Below are 16,635 nucleotides of genomic sequence, written 5' to 3'. Positions count from 1 at the left end.
TATAATTCACGCTGTAATCTATTAGATTAGGCTCTTTAGTGGTCTGCATTATCACCATATAATCATAGCTATATGTATAAACCAATTTTCACAATATTGGAATTAAATTATATTATACAAGGGATGCGCTTATTAACATATCATTTAGAATTTGTACAATTGTTTTCAAAAAGTCATAAAGCATGACGTTTGTGAGATACAAAGTTCAAAGATATACTAAAAATACTTTAAGCCCGCATATGTGAGTCTACCACAAATCTGCAGAAGCCTCGTTTTGTATAAAAATCAATGTGCAACAAATTCTTCATCATACAGAACATATAAAAAGAAATGCAAAGTCTATGCACAATAAGAGTCCACCACAGTTTGGCATCTCACAAGCGTGCAACAAATGCAGAAAGATCAGACGTCATACTGAAGTCCTGGGTTTTCTGATGACTAACTGGACGGGACCCTCAGAGACGGTTTTAATGATGTTCCAGGCATCGTAGTGCATAAGGCCCTGCAAAGACCTGCCGTTGATGGCTAGAAGTTCATCTCCTACATCAACGACCCGGGACTGTTCGGCGGCTCCTCCTGAGTGGTGACAAAGAACAGACAATCTGAACTTTACACTCTTTCCATCTTATCTTGCTCTGAGATGAGCTAAGATTTCTCTTGATACATACTGTAGATAACACCCTAGTCTCCCCCTAGTGGAAGTGTTTGCATGTTTGAGTAGAGCACTCACCACGGAAAATGCGTTTGATGTAAAGAGGTCGATCTCCATGGGCAGATGCTTTCCCTCCGTCTAGACTGAACCCTAAACCAGCTGAAGTCTTCTGTAGCTCCACACTCAAAGCCCCATCTGGTCCCACTTCCACACCTACAACAGAAAATGGTATTTACTTACCATTTACTTACCATTAAAAACTAAGTCAATAAATTAAAGACTGATAATGTGCTAATCTTTGCCGTAAGAGTGACTCTAGATCACTCACTTGTTTTATGCTCCCTGATGTTGTCTCTATGGCCTAAAGTAGGACAGATTCCAGTCTGAAGGGGAAGTTCTTGTCTAGGTGATGTTGGCTCAGTGTTCTTGCTCTTCTGGATGATCACTAATGCTTGCTTCGGCAGTCTAGTCTGATGAAGGCAGGAAAGAGCCTCCCCGTGCGTGATCTCACTCAAGCTGGTCCCGTTTATTGACAAAACTCTGTCTCCTCTGTGAATAGTACCTTCCACGCTTGCCACCCCTCGAGTGAACACCCGATGGACCTGCGACAAAAGAAATGTAACATTTCAGCACTAAACTTAGACAGTAGACTTAGAAGTTTAGAAGAATTTAAAGGATTAGTTCACTTCCAGAATAAAAATTTCTTGATCATTGCGGTGAATGCAGCTTCAAAGGGCTCTACAAGATCCCAGCATGACGTCAAGCTAGTGCAAGCCAAGCATTTGTGGTTAAAAAGTGTAGAACTTTACTTTTTTTTTTTTTTTTTTAAATGACCAATCGTTTCGCTATGTAAGACCCTTATTCCTCGACTTGGATCGTGTAGAGCCCTTTGAAGCAATTTGGATCTTCAACCCGTTGGCCACCATTGAAGTCCACTATATGGAGAAAAATCCTGAAATGTTTTCCTCAAAAACCTTAATTTCTTTTCGACTGAAGAAAGGAAGACATGAACATCTTGGATGAAATTTCAGGACATTTTTATTCTGCAACTGAACTAATTTTTTAATCTTTAATTTGACTCTTATGTTTCTACTGGTTCCTTTAAGAACCACAAGGGGGAGTTAATGTGTAATTATAAATGCTACTGAAAATGGCTACTGATTTTTCATTTATTTGATTATTTTTTTTTAGTTACAAAAAAGCAAAAGGTTTTAGTTTTTGCTTGAACAAAAGAGCTTACAGTAATAGATTTCTGCTCCAGGTCTACTCCTCCGGCGATGCTGAAACCCAGTCCAGATCCTTGCTCTTTGGTTAGGATCACAAAATAAATGTCATCTTTAACCTAAATACAAAAGATTCACGCAAGACTGGTTAACTTTTTTTGATATCAAAAGAAAAAATATAGAAAGCTATAAATAGAGTCCATAAAAAAACAAAGACTGTTCTGTTAGGAAAACAGACTGATAAAAATAACAAAAAAGTGACAGGTAAAAAATTGTGAGCTTTATAAATATTAATAAGCCAAAACAAAAGCATTTTTGTAATTGCTATCTGAAGGCATATCTTCCCCATTCTTTAAAAAGAAATGTCAGAATGCCAGATGGCCTTTATACTTAAAATACTACCTTTCTAAATAGACATTAAAACAATATGATATGTAAACAAACCATTTTGAATACCATTTTTGGAACATAAAATATAGTGTGAAGCTTGAGACATGATAAATTACCTCTGAAAGAGTGCTTGTTTCCTGTATGAGACCTGTCACATCCACTTTGGTTGTGAGGGAACACAGAACATCCTGCACTTTATTTTGGTCCAAAGAAGAAGATTCAAGATCTTTCAAACTGTTGGAGAAAAACACCACCAATATGAGTTGTAATACTGTTTTTGTGCAAGTCAGCAATGTTAAAATGTCATCAACTAATGCTTGCTGAATATATTGGATGTAGTTTTCATTAGGAACATTCACAAATTACAACACTGATATTAAAAATACAGTACAGTAGAGGTCAAAAGTTTACATACACCTTGCAGAATCAAAAATAATCAAACCAAAATAATACAAATCATATAAAATCCATGTTATTTTTTATTTAGTAATGAACTGAATAAGATACTTCACATAAAAGGTGTTTACATATAGTCCACAAGAGAAAATCATTTATAAATTGAATTTATAAAAATGACCCTGTTCAAAAGTTTACATACCCTTGATTCTTAATACTGTGTTGTTACCCGAATGATCCACGGCTGTGTTTTTTTTTGTTTTGTTTTTTTTTGTTGTGTGTTTTTGTTTGTAGTGACAGTTGTTCATGAGTTGTACTGAACAGTTGAACTGCTCTTCATATAAATCCTTCAGGTCCCACAAATTCTTTGGTTTTTCAGCATTTTTGTGTATTTGAACCCTTTCCAACAATGACTACATGATTTTGAGATCCATCTTTTCACACTGAGGACAACTGAGTGGCTCATATGCAACTATTTTAGAAGGCTCAAACGCTCACTGATGCTCCTGAAGGAGACCCAATGCATTATGGGGACGTGTAAAAAAATGTACATATCATTCTGTTCAAAAGTTTATACCCCTGGCTCTTAATGCATTAATTTTTTCTTCTGGAGCATTAGTGAGCATTTGAATCTTCTTTTTTTTTTGACAGGACAGTGGAGATGAGGCAGAAAGTGAGTGGGAGAGAGAGGGGGGGTGGGATCGGGAAAGGACCTGACCCCAGGACAACCGAGGTGCAACTGCACCATATGTCGGCGCACTGCCCACAAGGCTATCAGTGCTGACGGTGTTTGAACCTTCTGTAATAGTTGCATATGAGTGCCTCAGCTGTCCTTCTGAAATCATAGAGTCATTGTTGGAAAAGGTTCAAATACACAAAAATGTTTAAAACTTAAAGAATTTGAGGGACCTGAAGGATTTGGATTTTCTTGAAGAACAGTGGGCAGTTTAACTGTTCAGGACAAACAAGGGACTCATGAACAACTATCACTAAACAAAAAAACAGAGCTGTGGATCATTCAGGTAACAACACAGTACTAAGAATCAAGCGTATGTAAACTTTTGAACAGGGTAATTTTTATAAACTTAAACTATTATTTTCTCTTGTGGACTATATGTAAACGTCTTTTATGTGAAATACCTCATTCAGGTCAGTACTAAATAAAAAAAACATGCAGTTTGATTCCTCTTATTTTGGTAACTATGCACATTATAAACTGGCCTTTACTCACCTTATAGACCAGCATGAGAGCCCTGTGATCTGGCCTTCGTGTTGGTCCCCATTGCTGGGTGAACCAGGAACCCCAGTGTCAACACTGCTCACCATAGTCACCACGGTGCACTGCAGGTTGTGTGATGTTGGGTCTATAGACCTACGAGGGTAGATTTCCAGCTCCGTCTTAAAGATCACATCTCCAGGGTCATTGGTAAAATCCTCATTGCACAGCTTGTCCAGTTCAGGCATGCTCAGTGCCCTTATCTCTCTCAATTTGGAGCGTGACAGGCCTCCATGTGCGCGGGCATTGCGGGAGCGCAGTACTGGTGGTGTGTGTACAGCAGGCTGGTTCAGAGAGGCCTCATTTCTCACCTTCTCCTTCATAACAGCTTCTGTGGTTTGATTTGGAGGAGTTAATTCAGAGATGGTGGTGACTGGAGTGGAAGATGAATTCTGTGGATACGGTGGAGATGGGGATGAGCTTAAATGGTCTACACATGAGCTGAAACTCCTTCTCAAAGAACGGCTGTCAGCGGACTGACTGCTAACAGATCCGGCATAGCCAGATAACCTCCGGTTCAGGGGTGGCTTTGAGTTGTTAGCATAAAATGGTATGTCTATACACTTTACGACAGATCGATCAAAGCTGGCTAGATTCTCAAAAGACTGGATTCTTTGACGAACTGAGAAGGGGTTTGGGTCAAGAGACCCACTAGTGTCTGTAGAGCAGCTCCTGCGGTCTAGTCCCCTTAGGTACAGTTTGGATATGTTTGTTTTGAGACTAGAAGCAGCATCTTTGTTATTTGAGTTCCTGAGGAGATTTTCTTCCTGGCCATTGCAATACACCTTTTCAGCAGTTTCATTTGCTTTAGTACCATTATGCTGCAAACAAGTGGATGAAGAACTGGTTGATTCTAATAGGATTGTGGGTCTTCCAAGAGAAGAGTCTGAATTCGATTCCTCCAACTCAACTTGATCAAGCGACACCGAGGCTAAGCTTAAATGGCTCGCATTTACAACTTCCTTGCGTGTCAGCACAGGTGTCGACGATGAAGAGGATGAAAGTCGTACCTCAATGAAAGTTCTTTGAGTGTTGACGACAGTGACCTCTGATTTTGAGACTTGCTCCTTTAGATCCGAGACTTGCTCCTTCTTGGAAGGCTTGAGCTCTTCTTTGGCTGTGTTGATGGAATTTGTCTTTAAGACACTGGACACAGGTTGACTTTGGTCAGTTTTACAAGAAGTAACCCTGATCTTCTCAGATGTTCTGGTCGATTTAGGGCTACCAGTTGGTGTGGTTCTTTTAGAGACAAGTTTGGGAGACTGACTTGGGGAGCTGAGAGCTTTTTTCTGTCCTAGACTTTCCATCTTGGGCGATCTAGAGACGGACTGTTCTTGGTCTTTGGATTTACTCTTAATACTTAGACCCTTGAGTTTAGAAGAGGTATTTGTCTTTTTATCATCAGCTCTGAGTCTACTTCTCAGCAGGGGTGAGACAGGGGTGTCACTAGGGGATTTAGTTCCCGAAGATTTGACACAATAGGTGGATTTACTCTGGGTTTGGGAGAGTGATGATTTCAAGTCAGATATAGGATGAACTTTCTCTCTCTCCTTGTCTTTTTGAGCAACTGTAGAGGAGGCCTGCCCACTAGTTTTGCCATTGGTATAGTTTAATGCCTTGGGCTCTGACACAGTTGATCCCAACGGCACTTGCTCAGTTTTGAGTTTCTCTACTGACAGAGATGCATCTGAGAGCAACTTAGTTGTCCTCTCTTGACTCGTTGGGGTGACATGACAGTCGTTCTGAGTAACAGCGGGATAAGTAACATCAGTTGGTGTCTGGGAGATTTGAACAGAATTTGAAATGGTTTCACATTTTTCATCAGTTTTGCAGTTTGATGGTGTTCTCTGAGATGCACACTGTGCCTCATGTTGTGTGGGAGTGTGTCCACTATCCCTGTTTATGAGAGCATTACTTGAAACTTGAGGGCAATATGGATCTGGTAAATTAGAGACAGAATGATTCTCCTTGTCTTGCATTGTAAGTGATGGAGGGTTGTGGAGATCCATGCTAGCAAGTGTCTTGTCAACAGTCTGGCTATTGGCCATGCTTTTTCTTTTTGGCAGAGAGCTGCTGTCTGATTGGCTGACAGGCTGACTGACAGTGCTGAAACAGAGCTCAACCTCCTCCTCATCTGAGTCAGTGTCCTGAGGACCCTCACAGTGACCTTGAGACAACTCTACTTTGACAGGGCTGTCTGCAGAGTCACTCTCAGAGTCACTATCTTCTACCAGACTGTACATATTTGGTTTCTCTCCATGTCCTTTCTCTAGAGGAACAATGTCCTCTCCCAGATTATTAAAGTTCCTTGAGTAACTATTTAAAAATGTCTTTCCTACAGGAAAATGGCTAGTGCTGTTCCCCACATCTAGGGCTGAGAAATCCAGAAGGTTAGGTTGTGATTGCGCTGCAGTCCCTCTCTCATCTTCCTTACGGCACTCCTCTGTTTTTGCACTTGCATCTGTGGAACCCAAGACACTTTGGTCTTTTTCTTTGCTTTCTGCCGTGTTCAGTTCAGTTATGACATCATCAATATTAGTGACGGGAATACTGTTGCTGTGGATTGCTGATGCCTGTTTTGCATTTGTTTCTGATGAAAGGCTTTCTTGCGCTGCAACAAGAGTTTTGTCCATAAGATCACTTTCCTCTGGTGGAAGTCTAGGTGTCTCTGTTTTAGACGAACCCTCGCAGCCAGAAGACATAATCAGGCTAGAAAGTCGATCTACAGCTGCAAATATGGACAAAAATACAATATGGTTACAGGTTACCAGAAAAATCATTTTTCAGTTATTACAAATGTTGAAGTCAATTAAAGGATTAGTTCACTTCAAGAATAAAAAAATCCTGATTATTTATAATAATAATTACTCACCCCCATGTCATCCAAGATGTTTATTTCTTTCTTTCTTCAGTCAAAAAGAAATTAAGGTTTTTGAGGAAAACATTCCAGGATTTTTCTTCAATGGTGGCCAATGGGTTAAAGGTCCAAATTGCAGTTTCAATGGGCTCTAAACGATCCCAGCCAAGGAATAAGGGTCCTAAATTAAAAATGTATATACTTTTTGACCACAAATGCTTGTGTCTTCACGCATTGCATAATCACGGAAAGGTCACATGTGGTTAGTTCTTCGTCTGTGTACTTCGGTTCAAAAAAGAAGGGTAGGGCGAAATACTCCATCTCATTTTCTCCTCCAACTTCAAAATCGTCCAATGTTTTACCTTTTTTGTAAAGGGCATTTGACTTTCTTTGCACATTCGCTTTGGAAACACTGGGTCGGTACTTCCACCTACGTCACACATGCGTGATTACGCAACATGTGAGGTCATGCTAGTGCAAGACGAACATTTGTGGTTAAAAAGTACAGCAATTTAAATTTTTTTTTGAAGATGACTGATCGTTTCACTAGATAAGACCCTTTTTCCTTGGCTGGGATCGTGTAGAGCCCTTTGAAGCTGCACTGAAACTGCAGTTTTGACCTTCAACCCGCTGGCCACCATGAAAGTCCATTATATGGAGAAAAATCCTGGAATGTTTTCCTTAAAAACCTTTATTTTGGATGATATAGGGGTGAGTAATTTATCAGGAAATTTTTATTCTGGAAGTGAACTAATCCTTTAATCCTTATGTCAATTTGCACCTCAAATAAAAAATAGCAAGTTAAAACATGGCAAACAGTTAAAGAGAATCGCTGGATGTAATGACTTTACACCAAGATAAGTCCTACCATATAAGCGCACTGTTGAGGCCTGCAAGACAAGCTACAAATTGTCTGTTTTATAAATAAACATTCCTTTGGAAAACAATTCCAACTAATCCTTTCCATTCTCCAAAAATATGCATAGCAAATCATACTAAAAGAGACCCAGATAAGTACCGTTGCAGTTCATTTCATAGTCTGATATTTCACTGATTCTGTTATTCATTATTGTTGTTCAAAGCCAGCACCACAGAGCCAAACTCCATAGGAAACTTTGGACTACTACGAAATATCTTCTCTGAGAAAAAAGGTGAGTCTCACTCCGAGCATACCCAGGGATTGTTGGGAAACAAAGACAATCCACGGAGAAATTTTTTTTATTGTTTCCAATGATGTAATACTGGCATCCTGGAGGCATATTTTCTAAGACTTTGCTCAGTTTTATCTGAAGCCGGCACCTTTGAATATTCCATTCTCAATTAAACAGACAAATGTAAAATATGCATCATTTCCTGAATTACTGAATGGGTATTTAACAGGGCGTAACTGAAAAATGTAGACCTGGTGGTGCATTCAACATGATTAAGAGCATGTTATTCTAAACATCATCAATCACACAGCTGATAAATGCTCATATTTACATAAATGTATATGAGCATATGCTCTAATGTATATGATGAACAAGATCAATCACATACAGTATAAACATGAATGAGATGACGGCAGGTATAGACAGACAAAGGCAGACACGTGACAAATATATTAATACACTATAAAACGGTTGTTTTTGGAAGCTATTGCTCTGCATGATGAGATTCAAAAGATCTCCTAGTAAGAAATGTTTTGACCAATGTGTTAGATCTTTTATTTAAAATTTGAATATGGCGGTCAGAGCAATAACACCAAATCTAAATTCTAATTGACTAACGGCCTCTAGGAAGCATTAGCGCTCTCTACACATCTACGGTGGCTACGGTAGTAAAGTAATCAATAGTCACCATTGACAAATAGCCAGGAGCCTGCAGTTCCCTTTGAGCTGGTGAAGGGTACTGCCAGAAAGGGGAAGCCTGTAGTACTCCTATCTCTTTAAGGCAGCATGGGAAAAGACAGACTGATCTCTTTATTGCAGTGGCAATTCTACTTGTGCTAACAGTCAGTCAAGGATATTTTATACAAGGTCTGTTTATCCTGCTATATTGTGATATATGAATTATACAATTAGGAAACAGCTTTAAATTTGCTGGAGCACAGTCTGTGGAAAGGGAGGAGGGAATGCGGATAATACTTTAACAAGCCATCTAGAGCAATATGACACTATCCGTAACACAGCACTGACTACTTTTCTTGATCACAAAAAATTTGTATGTTGATTATTAGACTGCCAGTGTAAATTGGGATCAGTATCAGTATAGTTTGCAAATGTAGTGTAGAGAAGATTAGGGAAAATATCTTGTGAGGTTTTAAAATTATGTTTTAAGGAACTGTTAATCCAAAAATTAAATCCTTTATGTTGTTCCAAACACCATTTTCTTTTTTCCACAGAACAAAAAAGGAGAATCTGTATAGAGAGATTGTCTTTCAATTACAATTAACAAAGACAACAAGGATGAAAAAGCACCACAAAAGCAGTCCATACGACATGTCTATTAGAAGTTATTTCTTTTTTGTGAGAGAAATCATATTCAACCTTAACTGCATGAAAAAGAGTGAGTTTTAAAAATTTCTCCCTGTGTGTTCCACTGAAGACCAAAAATCATACAGGTTTGGGACAACACAAGTATGGGAAAATGATGCGAGGGGCCTTATTTTGGAACATCTAAATGAGCAGACATACATGGGAAAACCCATCACCAAAGCTGTTATTGACTTCATCATTGGTTAACTCCAGGAAGCAATAGATACAGTATGCTGGCTGCAACTCACCTGAGACTGGCTTTTTAATCTCTAAGGTCAATGTGAGTGGCAGGTTGTGCATGAGGTCGCAGATCTCCTGATAGGTGGATGTACACACAGGGGTGTCACCAATTGTTACAATCTCATCACCAACGCTCATCTTCCCTGAGGCTTCCTGAAGGAACAGACATGAAAGAAATGGGTGAAATACATTCCTCAGATTTATTCTGGAGATAAATCTATTATTCTGGATCTCATCCATGCCTCCAAGCACAAGCAGCTGTCCGACACCAAGTATCATCTCAACAGTGGGGATGGGAATCGTAAAGAATTTAACATTTCTGGTACCTTAACTGTTCCATTAACAATTCATTCAGTCTTTTAGGGAAGGGAAATTAAAGGGATAGTTCACCCAAAAATGAAAATTCTGTCATAATTACTAAGCTTCATGTCGTTCCAAACACGTAAGACCACGTTCATCTTCAGAACACAAATAAGATATTTTTGATGAAATCTGAGAGCTTTCTGATCCTGCACAGACAACAATGCAACTACTATATCACGTTCAAGGCCCAGTAAGGTAGTAATCCTAGTGAAAAAATAGTACACTTAAGCACAATTTATTTGTATGTACTTTAGTATAACTAAATGTATTTGTAACACACTTTAAATGGATACACTTAAAGTCTGTTAAAGTGGAACAATTAATTTTGTACTAAATGCATTTTAGTTGTGCAAAAGCAGTGCTGAAGTTTAACTAAAATTGTAATAAATATACTTGTCTGTGCTAAAGTGGAACTATTTCAAGTATACTTAAGTACATTTTAAATATCCACTCTTGTATTTGAGTTTTGAAATGCAGAATTCACTCAGCTTAAATTTAAAATGTATTTCCTGTCTATGTAGGATCAGAAAGCTCTCACATTTCATCAAAAATATATATTATTGTTCTGAAGATGAACAATGGTCTTACGGGTTTGGAACGACATGAGGGTGAGTAATTAAGAATTTTCATTTTTGGCTGAACTATCCCTTTGATAAATAAATAAATAAATAAATAAATAAAGGTGGCATAAGTGCAATTCTTAAATTGGTCTTAATACATCAAACAACAATACTAAGCAAACAAAATGTGTTAACATTTTTCATTCATTTTTTTTTATACAATGCATGTATATATTTAGCTACATTGTCATGATTACACCCAGCTTGTAATTTGACCAAAGCCTCACAGTTGTAAACTGTGTTCTTTTTAGTGAATCTTTTTTGGAAATTAACAACACAGACTCATTCGACTTAAATTTTATTTAAGAATTGGACTGTACTGGTTAAATTATATGATTTTAATTCAACAAATGTTCTTATGAAAGTCATTATTTTTGTAATTTTGCTGCTTTTAGCTATAGATTCAGTAGTTATGTTGTAGCACCACCAAATCAGTAGTGCAGGAAATTTTGTGTCAGAGTATTTTAGTATGACATTATGTTTAGTATAACATCTTCCACATGTGAAAACCATCAGCAGAATCAAATATTTTTTTGGTTCTAATCATTTTCTTTTTCGAAGTCTCTCTTGCTTGAATACAGCCCTTGTTGAATGTTAAAAAGCATTGCAATCAATCAAAACATTCACAGTTTCCAGCCTACCCTTTCAGCAACACCTCCTGGTCTCAGTCCTGTGATCAGCACCTTAAGTGGGGCGGATTTAATCTCCAGATCCAGACCAAAAGACTCAGTCTCACTGCGCTGGAGCACTATTGTGTCAATGGTGCAGACCCCTGCTAACTCACTGGATTCCCCCTTTTTGCAGTGCAGCAGCCTGCAGGGTGGCCGTGTGCTGTTCTGTGTAACCTGGGCAGGGGTTGCTGGGAGTACAGGTGGTTCTTCACCCTTGGTCTTTTGTGGAGGATTGGGGCACTCAATGCTCATCATGCTCTTGACACGAGTCACCGCTTTGTGCTCCAGCTTGGGTGAGCGCTTGACCTCCTGCCCTTCTCGATGTGGCTCTTTTTTGACACCCAAGTTTGTTCCTCCCGCTGCCTCCATAGAGCGAATGGGCATGAAGGGAGATTCGCCACCAGGCGGGCCATTAGGTCCTTCCTCAGATTCGAGAGAGCTACCGTAAAGCGGAGTAGCTGGTTCGCTGCTGATCTGTCTGTGGCTCTCACTGCTATCCTGGCTTTCATCGTCGACCTCAAGAGATGACGTGGCTATTACAATACCAGAGTCTTCCTCTTGGTGGTGATGGTGGCCGCTATCCGAGACGCCGCGGAGACGGCGACGGAAAGGGCCGCTGTCCTCTTCAAGACCGGTTTCGTCGTCGCTAGGCTCATCCTCATAGCAGATGACCCGACGCTGCCGAAGAAGTGGGCTACGTACAGAACTCGGGCTGCTTCCCACACTGGCCTGTTGGGGTGTGTCTGCAGTGCGACCAGCCCCTGCAGAGACTTTACAACATTCTGGGGTTGTGGGACTACTGTCTGATCCTCTGCAGGAGCCATCCCGATAGACTGTTACGATAAGAGGACAGAAAACACAAGCTTTAGTGAAAAACTGCTACTGATCTTTTTATCAGCATGACACTTGAGATTCAGTAATGTTACCATGTGGCTGAGGTGCTGCCGATTCCTCCATAGACGTATTACAGCTCCTGCTACTGTTCAGCATGTCGTCATCACTGGATCCCATCGCCATTGTCTCAGAGAGGGAAGAATGGCTGGGTACATCGTGAACCGAGAAATACTGTGACAGCTCTGCCTCTGAACTTAATGAGCCTTGCTGCAGGGTCAGATGAAGATAAACAATTAAAATCTTTCTGAAGACCAGCAATGAATGAAAATTTCCTGATAATTTATTCAACCCATGTCATCAAAGATGTTCATGTCTTTCTTTTTTCAGTCAAAAAGAAGTCAATCAAATCAAATCAAGGTTTTTGAGGAAAACATTCCAGGATTTTTCACCATGCAAAATGATCGGTTTTATTTTCATAAAAATAATACAGTGTATATACTTTTAAATGTCAAATGCTCATCTTGTCCTAATCTGCCTGAACTGTTTTCTTTTTATCCAGTTCATGATAGTTATGTTGAAAAACTCCCATCTCATGTTCTCCCTCAACTTCAAAATCTTCTTTTTTGTTAAGAGTGTTTGATCTTTTTTGCATGTTCACTTTGGGGGGTCGGTACTTCTGCAGCGATGTAGGTTTATTTTGAAATGATTTTTGAAGTTGAGGGAAAAAATACTATTTTTCGACATACCCTAACTGTCTTTAGTCAGAATACACAGAGTTCAGGCAGAGCAAGACAAGATGAGCATTTGAGATTAAAAAGTATTTAAATTGTATTTTTTTAATGAAAATAACCGATCGTTTTGCTAGATAAGACCCTTTTTCCTTGGCTGGGATCGTTTACAACCGCATTTGGGATCGTTTGAAGCCGCATTTAAACTGCATTTTGGAAGTTCAAAATCGGGGCACCATATCAGTCCATTATATGAAGAAAAATGCTGATATGTTTCCCCTCAAAAAACATAATTTCTTTACAGCTAAAGAAAAAAAGACATGAACATCTTGGATGACAAGGAGGTGAGTACATTATCTGTAAATTGTTGTTCTGAAAGTGGACTTCTCCTTTAAGTAGTGTGCATACAATGGCCCAAAACGTAACTGGATGCTTAAGTCACACTTAAAAATGTTACTGTCACAAAATACTAAACCAGCTGGCTTCTGCAAACAAATCATGCTAGATTGTCTTTAAAATAAATACCACTTGGTTTGGTATTTTGTTATTTAATGCAAAGGCATTCATTTTCTTCCCATTTTCAGTGTGACTTAAGTGCCTGAACACGTTTCATTATACCTAATATGCAATTCAAATACAGGAGTTTTATGGTTTGATAAATTCCAAGTCTATTTTCTCTGACAAGTTGAGTCCTGTGTAGACTAAAGCTTCTAGTTTACCCTGCTGGCTGGCTCCAGGAATCTCTTCATGGTCCAGCTGAGAGCAGGATTACCCTCACCCTGCTTGACTTTAACAGTGGGAGATGGACTCTTGGATGGCAGGCCTGTGAAAGAGAGCACAAAAGAAAATGAGTGTCGAAAAATATCTGTATATCTTGCTGAGGTACAAACCTCTGATTTCCAGTCTAATCAGAGACTACAGCTGCATAAGAATTTAAATATTTGGAAACTTAATATAATATCATATAATATAACTTAATAAATCAAAGCCAAAAGAGGGCCCTGTGGTTTTTAGAGCCCTGAGAAGCATGATAAAAAGCGGCCACAGTCAGACCAAAACAAAACAGGCAGTTTACCGAGTGTGTGGGAAGAATGACTATCTCTGTGAGTGGAGCGAGTGATCACTTCATCCATCTCCTGTTCAGACACCTGAGGGTGAGAGATGATGATACAAAACACTCAGCCACTGAAGTTCATGGATCATCAAAAAACATTGCGATTTCCTTAGCTTAAGTCTTAAATATCAAGTATCATATCTTGATCCGATGTTTACCTTAAAATGAGGCAAATGACAAAATATAATTTCTGACCACCAGGCGGCACTGTGATTTAAGCAGTGATTTAAGTGATTCAAGCAGTCTGCCTTGAATCTTCTTTATAATTCTGTTTTTTATTTAACCTCACATGACTATTTTTATACCCATGCCAACCTTGCCTTACAATTAATGAGATGTATTTTTATTAAAATAATAGACTAATTTCAGACAGCAAATTAAAACATTCACTTAGAAAAACATTAAGAAATGTGTCAGACTGTTTCTGGCATTTTACATTTAGGAATATCGATTACACTTAAACAATATGAATCATTTAGCCTAGTTGTTTTGATACCACACTTTGAAGCACTCTGCTGCAGGCTGATCCCCATTTGCCTTTGTACAACTCTCCCAAGGCCCGACTGACTTGAGATGAGATCAGGTTTTGCCAGATCTATTTCGGTTGACTTTTATTGTTGACTTCAATACAGGTCTCTCTCAACTCAACAGAATTGATCAAATGTAACATACTAAAAGAAACTCTTAACATCATGAGCACAAAATACAGACAGTCCTCGTCACATGCACGTGTATGGCAAAACACACTTAAAAACACAGCTGTCTTAAACAAATCCACTCAAGGAACACTTTTCCAGCTCCTCTGTATCTGAGTCATAAGCCTTGGGCCATATGCGTTTACGCTTATAGGAACAGATCAAATAAATAAATAAAACTCTGTAAAATTATATTTTAGGTGCTGGTTTAATAATTAATGACTGTTTAAGAAAGTCTTCTGACCTTGTGTCACATGGAAAGCGTTAAGCTGGTCCTAACACAGCTCTGTTCACGGCACATTAGCATTGGCTCTCATTTATCAGGCCAAGCGAACAGTCAGCATATTCTAACCACCAAAATCTACCACTGTACCCCACCCCAGCGCACATTTCTCAACATCTTGATTCATTAGGCCGATGAAAACCAAGTTGCACCAGCAGCAGGGGGAAAGGAATGTTGTTTACGTTTTGTCGGGTTTCACTGAATCATGCTAGGAGCAAATTACAACTTAACAGGTGAATAGTGCTTCTGATTTCCACATGCAGCAGTCTGACAGAGGAAGAGACCCTTGTGACTTAAGTAGTGTGACCACAACACCACACTGATGGTTGGGGTTTATTCATTCATTCATTAAACCAGGTTCCAATACTAGGGGGTGTTTACATTATTAATATTTCTACATACATTAAAATATTTTAAATATTTTATTTTCATGCATTAACCCTAAAAAAAAGCTAGCTAGTTAGCTACCACAGATTCTCAGTTAATGAGATGATTGTAAATACAGTAATTTCTATATTGAGGCTAAATAAGATACCATGGTGGAGCTCCATATGTGTGTCTGTGTTTGGCTCTTACTTTGGGGTTTGGATGTCGGCTGATGATGAGGCTGACTGGGCCGGGTCCACACTCACTCAGGATAGCATAGGCTTCGCTCAACGCCGCGTGTCTCAGGCTCACAGAGTCCACCTCCAGGAGCTGGTCTCCTCGACTGATATACACATGCACACATTAGTTAATATAATCATAAAATGAACACTAAAAAAAAAAAAAGCCTTACTTTTTTTAAAGGACACCTATTATGCCCATTTTTACAATACGTTCAGATTGTATCTGTGAAGTTTCAGCTCAAAATACCCCACAGATCATTTATTATATCATTTTGAAAATGGCTATTTTGAGTGGAAGCAGAAACCTGCAGTTTTCATCCATGTCTCTTTAAATGCAAATGAGCTGCTGCTCCCCGCCCCCTTTTCCAGAATAGGACTGTGCCTTTGTCAGCTTGTGACTCAGATACTCTCAAAAACATCTGTTTGGTAGTGATGGGAAGTTCGGATCATTTTACAGACTCTGACCTTCGAGTCTCATTCAGCAAAATGAATGAATCTTTTTTCGAGTCATTTAGTTCATTTTAACAAAATATAATTAAAATGTTGATTACACTACAAACAAGACAAAACTATAAGGTTATAAGAAACAGAAATGATTAATTCAGTGTTTACCTGGGTCTTTCGTCTATGATTAGCTCACCTCACCTCTTATCTGACAAGTTTTTGGGTTGGAGTCGTAAGATGAACGAACGACTCCAAAAACCTGAAGACTTGAAACAGGTGAACTAATTCCAGCACAGAACCTAATAGGATGTTGCGCAAGCGCGACTGAATGAATCACTCCCCGAGACGACTCGTTCTTCCCGAGTCACATTAAAGATTCGTTCACAATGAACGAATCGTTCAAGAAAGACCCATCACTACTGTTTGGTTTTGGTTATCATGTCCATCATGCTCAAATCCTGGGTTTTAAACCATATTAGTTTAAACTTCTGAAGTACGGTTTTCTAAACGCACACAACCGAAGCACATGCACAGAAAGCTGCTGTCACACAGCATGTGAATACTAAACTAAGTTCTCTTTCATGTCTTACTGCGCTTAAACAGTCAATACACACAAAGTTATGTTAAAAACACACAAGTTACAAAAACAGTCGGCTATGTCTGTGAAGGTAAACAGCTGGGAAAGAAATCAAGTTTATGTTAGATTTGTGTGGCAGCAGCGTAAT

At 39.1% G+C, this 16,635-nt stretch overlaps 1 protein-coding gene across 3 annotated transcripts in view; it reads right to left on the bottom strand.

Annotated features, from left to right (window-relative positions):
* Positions 1–269: 269 nt before the first annotated feature.
* Positions 270–16,635, bottom strand: part of pdzd2 (PDZ domain containing 2) — an 83,791-nt gene continuing 67,425 nt past the window's right edge. For all 3 annotated transcript variants that reach the window (XM_051110659.1, XM_051110660.1, XM_051110661.1), the window contains 12 exons: positions 15,435–15,567; positions 13,842–13,914; positions 13,486–13,589; positions 12,131–12,305; positions 11,175–12,037; positions 9,559–9,703; positions 3,893–6,665; positions 2,382–2,499; positions 1,893–1,994; positions 981–1,254; positions 731–865; positions 270–576 (listed from right to left, as the gene is read on the bottom strand). In XM_051110659.1, the coding sequence (XP_050966616.1) occupies positions 410–576; positions 731–865; positions 981–1,254; positions 1,893–1,994; positions 2,382–2,499; positions 3,893–6,665; positions 9,559–9,703; positions 11,175–12,037; positions 12,131–12,305; positions 13,486–13,589; positions 13,842–13,914; positions 15,435–15,567 (5,062 nt within the window). In that variant the 3' untranslated portion in view covers positions 270–409. The remainder of the gene's footprint in view (positions 577–730; positions 866–980; positions 1,255–1,892; positions 1,995–2,381; positions 2,500–3,892; positions 6,666–9,558; positions 9,704–11,174; positions 12,038–12,130; positions 12,306–13,485; positions 13,590–13,841; positions 13,915–15,434; positions 15,568–16,635) is intronic.

The sequence above is a fragment of the Labeo rohita genome, chromosome 5 (genome assembly GCF_022985175.1).
Source record: "Labeo rohita strain BAU-BD-2019 chromosome 5, IGBB_LRoh.1.0, whole genome shotgun sequence".
Taxonomy (NCBI): Eukaryota; Metazoa; Chordata; class Actinopteri; order Cypriniformes; family Cyprinidae; genus Labeo; species Labeo rohita.
Note: the sequence above shows the minus strand (reverse complement) of the source record. Positions and strands in the feature narration are given on the sequence as shown.